At 40.9% G+C, this 14,329-nt stretch overlaps 1 protein-coding gene and 1 long non-coding RNA gene across 2 annotated transcripts in view; one reads left to right on the forward strand and one right to left on the reverse strand.

Moving 5' to 3' along the window:
- Positions 1 to 14,329, forward strand: part of LOC125700953 (uncharacterized) — a 20,197-nt gene continuing 5,868 nt past the window's right edge. Inside the window, exons 1-2 of the long non-coding RNA XR_007380105.1 lie at positions 1 to 615; positions 13,822 to 14,086. This is a non-coding gene — a long non-coding RNA (uncharacterized LOC125700953). The remainder of the gene's footprint in view (positions 616 to 13,821; positions 14,087 to 14,329) is intronic.
- The window catches only part of TEKT5 (tektin 5), a 21,338-nt gene continuing 18,646 nt past the window's right edge, over positions 11,638 to 14,329 (reverse strand). Inside the window, exon 7 of the mRNA XM_048962308.1 lies at positions 11,638 to 12,550. Coding sequence (XP_048818265.1) covers positions 12,337 to 12,550 — 214 coding nt within the window. The 3' untranslated portion in view covers positions 11,638 to 12,336. The remainder of the gene's footprint in view (positions 12,551 to 14,329) is intronic.

Here is a 14,329-nt window from a genome sequence, read left to right on the forward strand (position 1 = left end):
TATGTAAGAAGCCACTTGTTCAGTGCACTCTGCAAAGCAAAAATGGAAACAAGCTATTACTTTGTTTTGTGTTTACATCCTGACATTTCTAAACAGAAGAAGAATGTAGAACACTTGTGGAAGAGATGCTTTTCTCTTAAATTTGCAAGAAATAACAAATGAGAAGTTTGATTATGATGAATTCGATTGGGTAATCATACATTATACGAGAAACAGTCTGAACAAATAAACATCTCCAGAGAGTTGGACATTGTACCTAGTAAAATCCTATAAACAAAATACTTTCCTGAAGAAAGAAATGTCACAAACATTTCTGTACCACTTGGACTACTGATGGACTATATTAGATAAATCATCAAGAGTACAATGAACAGAGAAGCAACTAGTGAAAAAAATGACTTCTCTTTCCTGGGCTGTCATTGCTGAAGTCATTGCTTTATTTAATTTAAAAAAAAAAAAGACTGATAATAGAAAGACGCTTCATCACAGATAAGGTGTGCCCACAGCTACAGTCCTTGAGCCTACTGCATCCAGGATCAATGCCCAGCATTGAGGAAGGCAGCCTTCTGTAAGTCATGGATCGACGGTTGACCACCATCAACAAAAGTTGTGAGTGTGAGTTGTGAGTTCCCACTGATCTGTCATTTCCTTCTTCTCATAAGGGAAGGCTATTGATTTCTTTTCTTTACAAATTGAACTTTGTACTGAGTATGTTACCTAGATCTCCAGCTTCAACACACCTATGAAAGTGCTTTAAAATCAGCTGTCATTTGGAGCTGTGTACTTAACATAATTTGCAGCATGGTTATTTTGCTGTGAGGAAGCACACAAAAACCATTCAAATTCTGGTTTCCCTTGAATGCACTTTCTATGAGTATTTCTAAAGCACAGACTGTGCAGCGGGTTGGGAATGAAGTGTAAAACATCTCAGCACAGTGAGTCTTGGGGTAAGGCCATGAAATGCTATTTGTTGAAATAGGGAACAGCACTTACAGTTTTTCAGTGCATGCTTAGCATAGCTATATACCACAGTGTGAGTTGCAGGTCTGGAACATCTCACTGTCAGTGCCTAAGACTGAGAAATCTGTATATTTATTCTGCTGCTAGTGCTGTTCATTGCAATTCTTCATTACTGAGTCAAGCTGAAAAGTTAAGGTCACATCTGGCTTAAGTTGCCATTGCTGAATTCATCAGGCAGGAAGGAAGTGCATTCTGCAAGAAAGAATTTGGATGGTAACTATTACATTCTCCACTTTCCCCATGTGTATGATAAAATTAAGCTGATTGCTGTAACTCTCTCTTCCCCACATCTTTTCCCACTGCATGTCCTTGACATCTAGCAGTGTACCAATTTTCTTCTCTCTTAAAGCCTTCTCAATGCCTTCTATGCTGCGAGTGGTAGCCACTGCTTGTTTTGCCAAGGCCACATGCCAGAGAGCAGCCAAGGCAATCAGTGTGTGGCTGAGAGTGCTAGTGATGGAGAAGTGTGATTCCCTTGGGTAGTGAGCACTTTGATTCACAACTCCAAACAGATTAACTCACTGTTAGAAGAGTAGGTCCCAGTCTTGGCACCTGAGAGAAAATGAGCTTGTAGGAAGATGGCTGTGAAAAGCTGTGGCTGGGCAATTAAGATTTTGAGTCTGCTTCAGTATCAGTAAGAGAACTGCAGTTTTTAAAAGCAACTACTGTCCGCTGGAATGGTAAAATGCTTGGAGACCAGAAAAAAATCCAACTGTTCATGCAACATTACCGCAATTCTCCTCCAAGTCATTAAGAAACCTGCTGAGCCAAACATTACCTTGGATTATTCTCCCGTCATTCAGTCTTCCTGCAACATGAGGTTGGGTAATCTGATGATAAACACATTTTAAATTTCTGAGGTCCTAGCTTTGTCCGTACTGAATTCCACAGTTGTTATCTGTGCCTTATCTCAGTTCTGTAAAAGGAAATCATAAATTAGTGCTGCTCTTGTAGTCTGTGCTGATTATTAGTTCTGAGGTGGAAGGAAACGCTGATTCCAGTGAAAGGCATCTTAAATGAGGAAGGCTGTGTATTTAAAGTTTGTCTTTGGCAAACAGTAGGAGTTTGACTGCACTGCTGTTCTAACACTTGTACATCTGACGCAACTGAATCACAGCAATATTGACAGTTTCTGAAGAATCTAAAGCATCAAAACTTAATCCACAAAGGATACTTAAATGCTTTACTCGACCCTTGTAGGGGCACTCTTACCTGGATTCTGAGCTGTTCTGCGAAATCAGATTCACTGTTTTGGGATAACATTGCTATAGGCAGGGTGGAAGTTAGGTAGCAGGGGGGAAAGGATGCACGCCGTGATTCTGATAAGCTGAATTCTAGGCAGGCACCTTGAAGTCTCTACACCAGAAGTCAGCAGTCTCTTGAAAATGAGTTGGCCTCTTGTTCTAACTGTCCCACAAGCCCTCTAGAAGATGCTTTGAAAAGCAATGCATAGTTTCCTCATTTTATCCTTTTGGATAGTAGGTATAAAGGGGAACTGCATGCTGCCGCTTGGAAAAAAAAACAGCGTTCCCTCATCGTTCTCTCTGGAGAATGTGGGATATTTTCTGAGTTGAAGATGGAGAATTACAGGTATCTCATCTTTCCCCTTATTCCCAGACCTCTCACAAAGTTGTTTCTATAATGTCAAAAAGTCTGAATACAAACAACTGGGCACCAAGTTGTGTTGCTAAAACATTGATCATATGAAGTCTTTGGAATTCTTGGTATATCTTAGCTTCAGAAACATGTACAGCAGTAGCACACGAAACTAGTATTGTCACAGCAGTAACACAAGATGACTGACTAGGATTCACCATTAGTCTGATCATGCAAGCAACAAATTGGAGAAGATACTTTTTTGCAATGTTATATTGATTATCTGCCTTACTATATTGTTATTGTTTGCAAAATAATTGTTTCCCTTATGGAAATGTAGGATGTAGCACCTCTCATTTTCACCTGAAAGGGTTTTTTGTCAATAGTAGTTGACTTTCTTAAATTTTTTCCATCTGTCTGTCTTTTTTCAGTTCTTTCTGTTGAATGTTTTGCTTGATATCTTACCATCAGCTTTGAAGGACATTATTTGTTTTATACCTAACTACAAAAATAGTATATTGTTAAGAGATCTCTGATCACTGCTTCTCAGAGAGAAGGCAAAAGAAGAAGCAAAATCATTCTAGAGGATGCATTCCGACAGCTCAGCACTGAGTTTTTTGACCAGTTGTCACCACTGTGCCATGAATGCTTGATGGCACACATTTCTCAGGAGCAGGGAGGAAACCAGGTAGGCCTGTGTTCAGCAGCCCCATGCAGGGACTAGGGGGACCAGGAAAACAGCAGAGATGGGGGAGGTGAATTGCAGGCCCTCTGCACCTTCTCACCTTTCAATTCTTGTATGATTCAGTATTGCCTTCAGTAGAGTTTACTCCCCATAAGGTATGGAGATGTTGTACCCAATATCCAGATGGGCCAGAGCTACTACGCTTCCCTGCTTTAAAATAAAATATCATCCTCTCAGGAGAAGAGATCAGTTGATGCAATGCCTTCTCCATGTTGTAAATCTATATCATTTTGTCATCTTCCCAGTTGTGTTCATATGTGTAACTGTTCCTATTTTGGAAGCTCATTCTAAAACATGCATATTGTTCAGCTCAAAATAATCAGCCTGGTGTTGTTTCATCAGTTGTTCTCCATTCCCCTCATCTGTGCCTCAAATATTCCAGTCAGAGGGAGAGACCTGCCTCTGCTTTCCTCGAGGTATCCAACGCCCTTGCCTCCAGGCTCAGTGCCATGTGCCAGGACACGCTGCTAGACCGCGACAGGCCTAGATACCACAAAGTGTTGGCCTTGAGTAGATCAGTCTGTCTGGCTGCATAAACTCCGTTGTGCTTTAGTACCCAGAATAGTTCTTCTCTTCTAAGAATATGAAAGGTAAATGGACATTAACATGCTGGAGCTATCTACAGGTAATAAATCATAGTGCTTAAATGTTTATGTATAGAAGTTCTGCAGCTCTCCAGCACACAGCTATGATTTAGCTGCCCCTGAGGGAAACAGGTAGTAGTTCTTTTACATAAGTACTTTCAGCTGGGGCACAAAAATAATGGATCATTTGGGGCTATCTGCTTGGCAAGTCTGTCAGTTCCACTGCACAAACTGCAGACGTTTCCCACCACCCCTAGTGATTTGTTTAGCAGCACAGCCTTGCACATCGCTTGCAGACTAGCCAAGCTAGACCATATTATTCCAAGTTTCTCCTTCTATGGAGTTGTGACTTCAGTAAAAGAGCATTGTTTGCTCAGGCACATATTGTTTGCTCTGTGTTTAGGCCACAAGAAACCTCAGCTATGCCAAAAATCTGTGCCGAAGTATTCAGAATACATTTTTAAAAAGTGTTCTTCCATCTAACTGTAAGCCATTGCGCTCTCTACTCGGACAGGAGCACAAATATATAAGTTGGTATTTTATTGGCAAAATCCCTTTATGCCCAGTACAATACAACTAATTCATCACTAAGTAACTTACACAGATGAATTTTTCCTCTTCTCCTGTACATTTAAAGAACAAGCACAGCTTTGAAGTTCTAGAATACGGAGCATATTTGCGATGCGTGATAAGGGACATGCATTAGCAATTAGTCATTACACTCTCACTTTCTTTTGAACACAGATTATAATTGCTATAGCACCACTGAGCCTGTGTAGCTTGGGTGACACTTTCCAATTATGAAATTCATCTGGAAAGCTGAGTGTATTGAGGGATTCACCCTCTTCATAGGAGTATGTATATCTTTGCAGACACCAAGGAGACTGAACATTGCAAACAGTTTTGGGATCCCAGCATCCCCTGAGCCCACAAGGTAGTTGCTTTCTTGCACAAAATGGAAGCACAGCATTGCCCTTTCTGCATGTATCAGATGACTGCAGGGAGAGACCTGGCAAGGGCTGTGCTGTTTTCTTACATGAGAAAGGTGAAGCGAGGACACTGAGCAAGCAGAGTATCAGCAAAAAGAGCAGAGCTCACATGCTGCAGCTCTCAAGGAGAGGGGCAGGCCGTGGGACAGGGAGCAGCAGTGAAGACTGGATCTTGCTAGTGGCAGGTTAGAACAAGCAGCTGCAATTTCAGCAGCCAGCTTAACCTAACTAAACTGAGACAGTAAGAGCACAAGCCCAGTTCTGCAACAGCTACATCCATAACTGATTTTTCTTGGTGTTTCCTTGCTGTTGGGACACGGTTCTGTATGGAATGGTTTGATCACACATGTACTCCTGCTACAGGAGGACGAAGAAAAGCTCTATGTTGAAGTCAGTGCAGATCAGATGTATTACACAAAAGTCCTTGAGTCAGTGTCTCCAGACTCTGGGAACAACTTCATGGAGACACTGGAGCAAAACTGAAGCATAAGCTGCTGTGCAAGGGTCCTGCATTTCTGCTTAGCCATATGGATAAATGGCTTTTACAGGCAACCAACAGCAGCACAAACCAAGATGATGATTTGATTTGTGTATGTAAATGCTTTTGGTCAGCATGCCTGCAATCTAGTACAATGTGTGTCATGTCTGTGGGCAGCTGGCTCTGAATTCTGCCTCCTGGGGTTGGTCAACCATCTGCCATTCAGCCATCCTCTGACCTGCCCTGGGGCTGCTGCAGTGCAGGATGGCTGCGGAGCCCTCCAGCTGGCCTGTTTGTCTGTGGGGTGTGCTTGGGATAGACCCTGGGGCCAGTGGGGGAACAGCCGTAATGCTAATGCCACTTTAGGGTTAGGACCGCCAGGGCTAGGGAAGACTGATGCTGAAATGGACAGGAGGGCTTAATCACAACAAAAGCATCCAACAAAATGGCAGCTAGTGGAGAGAATGCACCAACCATGGCAGTACAGAGCTCCATTTTGACTGTAAAACACGTGCAAAATCCCTGGTTTAACATTTAATGAGCTCATTGCACAGGCTGAAGGCACAGCAGCTCCACAGTGCACTGGTGCCATGGGCTGCCCGCACGGGGCTGCAGCGAGCGGTGCAGGAGTGCAGTGTGCTCAGATCCCAGTGCCTCTCTGAACGGAGAGCAAACAGACACAGCTGATGCAAATGAAACTCCTGAGCCCATTTTCATGTTCCCCTCGTTTTCCTGTATGGCGTGTTTGTAAATGCTGCTAGTTAAACGCAGGCAGGAACATCAGGGTCACGTACACACTTCTGGCATGGAGTCAGGCCCTGGGAGAGCCGGGGCTGAGGCGGTTCCAGGTGGAGCTCTCTGAGATAGCTGCAAGTGCAAGTTTCACAGACTTCTCTTGGAACATTGCCTGCAGGGCACAGATGCGATACTGGGAGATGAACGCACTCCTCTCTCTGTTGCATGTTTGTAACAAAATAGCTAGGTTTGTTTCTGATGCTTCTTCCTCCCAGGCCACAAGCAGCATTTTGCAGGAGCTGATGGAGGATGATGGCCGTCATGCATTCAGTGGGCAGCGTACAGGATGGCACCTGTGGCTGTGGGGCTGCTAAACACATCCATCTGTGCCCCTGGAGCTCCATGCCTGCTGTGCCACCCTCCTGGCTGGGAAATCTGTGGCTCAGAAGGGCCTGCAGGCCCAAGGACCCGCTGCCACACAGTGTGCCAGCGCCTTCCTGACCATGCTTTGCTCTGTGCCCTCTGACCTACAGAATATTCTCATCACTCCCTTTTTTTTGTATATAGCCTCATTTTCTTGTGCTGTATTTTCTTATGTTTGTTTCACAACATGAAGAAATTTCCCACCAGAAGACAACCTCTGCCTTGTTTATTTAAGCATATTTCCTTTCATTTTTTTTAACTTTAAAAATTCCACTCAATATTAGTTACTTTGGTGATAGTAATAAACTAGTAAATGCCTTCATACAAACAAACAAATAAACAAACAGTGGTCAGGGCTCTCATTTGTATAGCCTAGGTTGGCTTTAGATAAAATACTCTGGATTCTTTTATATAAACCTGAATGTCTTTGCATTGGCAACCAATGAAGGACTGCCTTTGTGTTTATAAATCCTCAGAGAAAATCCAAACAAACGTTCAAGCTACTGTGTTGTCTCCTCTTATTTGTCTAATAAGGATACAGGAATGTTATCTGTGTTTTTAAAAATAAAAAAAATGTAAGAGATCAAAGGACATCATAGGAAGAGTGGGTAAACATTTATGAATTTCAGTTGAAAAATAACAAGAGTTGTAACGTACAAAGAGTTAGGAGGGTCTTTCCTATGACAAACAGTATTCAGACAAGTCTGGCTTGTGTCTTGTTCTCCTGAGCAGGTTTTAATAGAAGGTTTGTTTCACAGTACGGATTTCAGCAGGCCTGGGGCCAGAGAACAGATCTGAACTGGTAATGCGCATAATAAGGAGGCAGCGGTTATTTTATGACTTAGTTAGAACAGCAAGCGTGTTCTTACATGCCGTAGGATCATAACTCAGTGACAAGAAATTTCTACCAATCCTTAACACTTCAAAGCAGTGCAGAGTGCAAGAAAGATTTGCTGTTTTGCATTGTCTGTAGATTTAAATTCCTTATTGCACAGTAAAACATTATTTATTTCTTTGTCATTTGGTTATTTATCTCTTTGTTGGAGTTGGTTGTGCTTTTGCTGTAAGAATTGAATCTCTTGGTTTAAAAAAGAAGCCCCTACTCTCCTTGACACATATTTTCTTCAATTAAAAAAAAAAAAAAAAAGAATTTGAGCTAAGTAATGCAGAAATAAACTGAAAATTTCACGGTCATTTGTACATTACTACTTCGGCTACTGTTCTGTTGTAGAAATCCAGATCCAGAGCCATCTGTTTTTGTTATGTTTGCCTTTACTTTATTACTACCCTCATCTTCTAATTAACCTCTTTTATAGAAGCTGTTGACCTTTGTACTTTCTCTCACAATGATGGAGAGAAATGATCCAAAACCAAATGGTGTAGTGACAGTCGTGTATCATAGCTGCTTGTGGATTACAGTCTCAATCATCTAACAGATTACTTTTAATCGGGATTGAAGCAGACAGAAGTGCCAAACCTCATCTCTGATGAACATAATATAGATAAGTGCCATATTGCCATATTTGGGAGAGCAGGATCAGGTGAAAATACAGAAATTACAGGAAATGTGAGAAAATGTGGGGAAAAAAAACCCTTCTTTACAGTGCATGGAGATTATCAACTCTGGCACAGGCTGCCCTGTGGGGCTGTAGAGTCTCCAACCTCAGGAGTATTCAGAACCTGCATGGACACAGCCTGCCAACAGCTCCAAGCTGACTGCTCTATGCAGGGATGGCTGGATTAGAAGATCTTCAGGTGTTCCTTCCAACATCAACTATTCTGTGGTTCTGTGAATTCAGTGTTTGCTGGACCGGCCGCATCATGGTGCAAATATTCAAACACTGAAGGTTTGACTCCAGATTTGCATTTTGAGATTCAACACTGCGGAGGTGTAAGTCAGAGCAGAACCCTATCTGAGACAGTAATTACTTACCAAACTATTGGCATGTATTCTTCATTTGATTTGCATATTCATATTACATCAATGGCCTTGCATATGCTGTAAGTAAATGTGTAATTAGGCATCCTTGGACTCTTGGTAAAATTTGGACATACCAAATGCACTGTCAGGAAGTGGAAAAAATATCAGATGTTGTGAAGGGCCTCTCACTCTGTCCTCCTTAACAAAATGGAAGTCCAATAATATTATAAAAAAGTGAAATTCTATGTGACTTCAAACTCAGCACTTTTTTAATCTCCACAGTTAATATTCGTTCTTTGTCTCCTTAACACACCTTAACATCCCGTGCTGATTTCATGCATACCAGATCTTACCTGGCTCGGTGGTTCTGCTGGGATGACTTGTCTTACGAGAACCATCGCATGCACTGACTGGGAATGGACACCACCTGTAAATTCTGTGGGGCACATTTTACTTCCTTGGTGTGATTTAATAAAGTAAAATAGCAGAAATAAACTACTGGTAGATTGGGGTAAAATGAGGTGTCTTCACTGCAGTCAGTAACTGTGTGGGACTGAAATGGCATTATCATTACTGAAGATACTTAGGTCCATTGTTTTCTTGCTCTGTTTGGAGGTTATAAAAGTCCATAAACTTTTATGAGGTATGGTTTAGATAATATTAGGAAATAGCTTGTCTGGAACTAAAATTATCTCATTGTCTGAAGCAGGCAGGGACAGGTTTTGGTCTTCTCTGCGTTACTTTATCTGCTATAAAACAGATCTTATCTTTCATGTTCTATGGATCTGCTTATTAGATTTGTGGGTTAATTAAGGATCCAGTTCATAAGAAGAGATCCATGAAAGAAAAGGAAAAAAATGCCTGAAAGGATGTTTATGTTCTGTTTTTGTTAGGGTCTTCTGAAGAGATTCTCAGATTTATCTAGATATCTTTATGCTTGTTAGAAATGTGTTTCCTTTGACGTATTCCCATCACAAATAATATTAGCTGTGTTTTCAAGGCTGTGTAAATTTATTTACACATTAACTCAGTGACAAAACAAGATTATAATCTAGCTTTTCTGCCTTACCTATCAACTCAGCCTTCCAAGAACCAAATACTGACTTATCTCCACCCTCTAAAACTTAGTAAACAAATTTCAGCCTTTTCCAACTTATATAGGTTTATAACCTAAGCAAGTTTCCCTCTTTTCTTGGATAGCCTAAAGAAAACTGTATGCTTTTGCAATGAATGTGAACATTATCAGCAAACATAAATGTGCTGCTTATGGGGGTACTACTAATGAGAGACTGGAGCATTTTCTTTGCTAAGGCTTTTCCACTAGGTTGATACACTTTGCACCTTCTGGCAGCTATAGTTAGGGAATAAAATCATTTTCTATTCTGTTCTTATTTCGCAGAACCCAAAGAAGTTTATTCTTACTGATGGAGGCTGAACCTCGGGGAGTTACTGCTTTCATGCAGAGCGCCACCCTCAGAGAATGGGACTATCTGTCGTAGATCCCTGATTTTAGGCAGTCACTCCTCGTAGGAGTTCACACTGTGTTCAGACGAGTTTGGTGTTGTTTGCACTGACAATAAATAGGGAACTCCACCCAAAAAGCAGAGCTGAGATCTTGCAGAGAACGTGGCTGAAGAAAGGCAGAGGGAGGAGCTGGAATTAGTGATGTTCAGAGCCCTGCTCAACCCCAGCATCTCTATCCCTAAACCCCCAAATTTACAAATTCAGGACTTCTCAGTGATGCTGTCTGCTGTCAGGAAAAGATTTTTCCTTGTTTCTTTTTCTGTATAAAACTGTTCAAAGAATTTGACTCTCCTAAAAGTGCTTTCCTTCTACTGCATGCTTCTTAATTGGGTTTTTGGCATAAGAAGGGGAGAAACTATTTCTAGCTATTAAGTAGTTGTGTGAACTGGGAAAGACTCCAACTTCTAAAAATTTCTTTGATGCCTTCAAAAATGTTCAAATTTCCAAATAATTTTTAGTCCTCTGCATGGTCAGCTGTCAGTATTTGATAAATAGGGTGGGGCCACTGTCAATATTTAACAACTCAGTGCTAATATTATTCTTCTTACGCTGTAAAAATAACATACAAAATGCAAATCAAGGGCTTTACAGTTTTGTGGTAACAGAAGCAAGTGATAAAATTTCCCTCACCTCTGTACCAGAGCATAGAGAGGGAGGAAAATGTTACCAGTGGAAACAGTCCTCCCTGCTGAGAAACAAAATATAGTGAGATTCCTCACTCTGCACTAGAAGGTTGTTGTGATGTGTTTCAGACTAAGAGACAGTAAGATACGACCATTAATTCCAATCAGATTGCCAACAAAGTCTTCAGTGAGTCCCCCTACCTCCATGAGCCCTGGAAATGCTCTGCACTGCTATCACTAACACATATAAACACAAACTGTGTTTTTGGAACTCTTCCCACACCTGGGGAATTCCTCCCAAAGAGCTGGAGACATAATGCTGGATGGAGCAGTCAGCGCGGTTCATGGCCATGATGCAGGAATTAATTTAGAAAATGAAGATGCAGAGCAGTCAACGTGAAATGAGTTTAACGAGTACCGGAAATACATCTAGATGTTACTCCCCAGTCACATCTTGCAAAATGTTTTCCTGTGATTTTGAATCTATAGAAACATACCATGTGTAAACGGTTTGACACTCAACAGGAAACGTTTGGGTTTTTTTTGACTGAGAAGTAAAACAGAGTGTGAAATGGCTCAGCCACAACCACGCTCAGTGAGAGTCACGGTTAACTTGCCGGGAAGTACAGAGTTGCACGGCTCGGTGTCCCCCAGCAATGTGACTTCTGTTGGGAGCTGAGCGAAGCCACCACCCCCGCAAAACAAAAGAGGAGGAACAGAGCCAGTTTGTTCAGGCAACTTTCAGACTAAGCATTGTTTCAGATTTGGCCTTGGTTCAGTTAAAATGTGTTTTATGTGTTCCTAGAGCTGTTATGTGAAGGGGACCCTTGTGGGACCAAGGTAGCAGGAAGCAGCTCAGTTGTTAGAACTGTGCATTGCTGATTATGCTGTATGTAAGGGCACGTAAACCCAGCACAGAAACACAAATAACAGAAAAACATTTTTATTCCATTTGCTCAAAAATCAGATTGCTTTAACATGGGTTAAAACTAGTGCTTCCTCAAATCCTTCACTGTGATTACTGCACTGTAAACATTTCAGCCTTCATTGTCTTCACCTGATGAAGTGATGAAGAACTGTGGTACTGTCTGTGCTCATGAAGTCCTTTGACATCTACTGATAGTACACAGTTCTGTGTAGTTAAGACCTCTCAGTCTTAGGCAAACAATGGTCATAAATAGTTCACATAAATATACAAGATTTTCTTCTATGAATCAAGTTTGCTCAACCTCTTCTAATTTCAAGCAAACACCAAATTTACGTCTGCTAAACAGAAAGAGAGTTGAAGGATGGGTAAGCATTCAAAAGTGACTTTTCCAGACAAGGACTGAAACACAGGCGTCACAATATCCCAGACAGTTACATCCTGTACTGTACTTCTTCTGGTGAAAAGTGCGGGGCGTCAGTTTTTAATTTTCTTTAGCTAGTAACTCACAAATCATGCAAAATTTCTCTAGTCATTTTAGTGTGGTCGGATTCTTTTAGAATAGATCTACTAATTCCATTCCATGGGGCAGCTATAGCTGAGATTACGCAGTTGTTCGAAGGAAAGAAGCACAGTATTGATTTTGGTTGGTTTATTTCTATTGGATTTCAAACAAAGAAACAAAACCCCAACAAAATAATGATTTCCTTCAGGAAGTGTTTGCAACCTTTGCAGCTTTTGTATCATGCATGAGAGGTATCAAAGGTTACTGCTCAAATGTAGCCAATGAGCCGTGGGGTGCAGGGGAAGGTTTTGCGCATCTCCATACACTTCTTGTCAATGAAGAAGGAGTTTGCCTTCACAGAAATGTCGTGTTCCAGCTTTGATTTGTTGTGAAGCAGCATTTGCAGAGTATCACGGGCTTCTTGCAGATGTTTCTTTAAGGTCTGTAAGGTGTCATCTATAGTATAAACTTCAGTAACAAGCCTGAAAAAAAGAGAAGGGGACAGGTTGCTCCAATAACTTTAGCAGTCTCCCACCATGTGCCTTTTTTACACGAAGCACAGATCAGATTCTCAGACAGAATTCAAACAGACCCTCTTGGTCTGAATCAACACGAAACCTATTCTTTGCCATACTGGCTTCCATAGCACCTGTAAGAAGTGTCAATTTCTGCTTACACTGACATTCAGCAGCAGTTAAGCCACTCAGCATCCTGAACGCTATCTTCCTCACCTGCAGTCTCCTATTTGGGTAGCATCTCTAAGGCTAGCATGGCCAGCTTGAGTTCTATAGTATGCATTTCTGCAGACCATCAGTGTAGTTCCATAGCCTACCTATGCAGACATGGCAAGGATCCTTGCATAATCACTGAGTGAGTAAACTCTTTAATACTGTCAGCCTGGTGTGCTACCTAATGTTCTATTAAATAAGCCAAGCACTGTAAGCTTTAAGAAACTTTTATTTTCTCCAGAATCCACGTCAACTTCTTTTGGGATAGTCCCAGCTTTTTCACCATGGAACAGCACAGAAAAGCTAGACTTTATTAATTTGTTTTCTGTTTAATCCCTTAAACTACAAAGTTGGCAGCACACAGAGAACAAATGCCAACATCAGCACTTCCTTTTAAATAAACAGCAAACTCAGATAACATTTACATGTTACAAAGAAGTGGTTCATTTGATATTTTCTTTCCCTATTGAGCTGAATATCTTTGTGCTTTAAACCAACAGATAAATATGTGGAACAAATTATTTAAAAATGAATTAGTAAATGGTTTTGCATTCTCAGGTTGGAGTTTCTCAAAAAAAATATATATTTTATCTGAGGTATAAGCTCAGCCAAAAACTGTGGTAGAAAAAGTGCTCACATTTCAAATACCCTCTGTCAGAATGTCAAGCTCCAATCCCAGTTAGGATGAACGTAGCATTCAAAGATTTAGATCAGCTAAAGCATCCAAAACAACACGATTAGGGAGCTGTGGCATAACAAAATTAATACTCATCAAAGCAAGGAGAATAAGATATGGTAATTATCAATATAGCTGTCTAGCAAACAGTGTACTTGAATAGATATTTAGGTTGAAATATTGGAAATCGTATCAGACTGATGGAAAAATTATGTGTACGTTAAGGTTAAAGTACTTCTGAATACATGTGTAACTGCATGTTAAGTTCTTATACAACCTGTAAGCTGGTAAGAGCTGAACTGAATCAGAACCCCTACACAAATTTCGTATTTATATCTTTTCACAGTAGATGAAGAAAATATTCAATGATTTCAAATGAAGCTTTCAAGCTTTCTGAGACACGATCCTTTGGAACATCAGCAGTATCACTGGCAATTATGGGAAGAAGAAGGAATAACATGACCCTCTGCTTCAGCACATTTTTGATCCCAACTCAAAGAAGTTTTTTATTTTGGACACACAGTCCTGATGACTCGACTGATATCAATCATGACACTGCAGACATTTTGTGGAGGAGATCTTCAGGGAGGAAGTGAGGAGAGAACAGACTTTGAGTGAGTAATAACTGAAGTTGTAGAGTAATATTTAAAGCCATCTTGGTGGTGGTGATTGGCTTTTCTTAAATAAATGGTTGATACTTGCTAATTTGTATTCCTAATCAATGGCACAAAGGTAACTGAAGTGTTAACTGATCTGCTCCCAGAGTAAAGGTAAGTGCTAAGTGAACACTACTGTGCATAGATCAGAAGCTTTTATTTATTCACAGCTGAACTGCATCTGGAACAGGTATGATTTGT

This window comes from Lagopus muta, chromosome 15 (genome assembly GCF_023343835.1).
Source record: "Lagopus muta isolate bLagMut1 chromosome 15, bLagMut1 primary, whole genome shotgun sequence".
Classification (NCBI taxonomy): Eukaryota; Metazoa; Chordata; class Aves; order Galliformes; family Phasianidae; genus Lagopus; species Lagopus muta.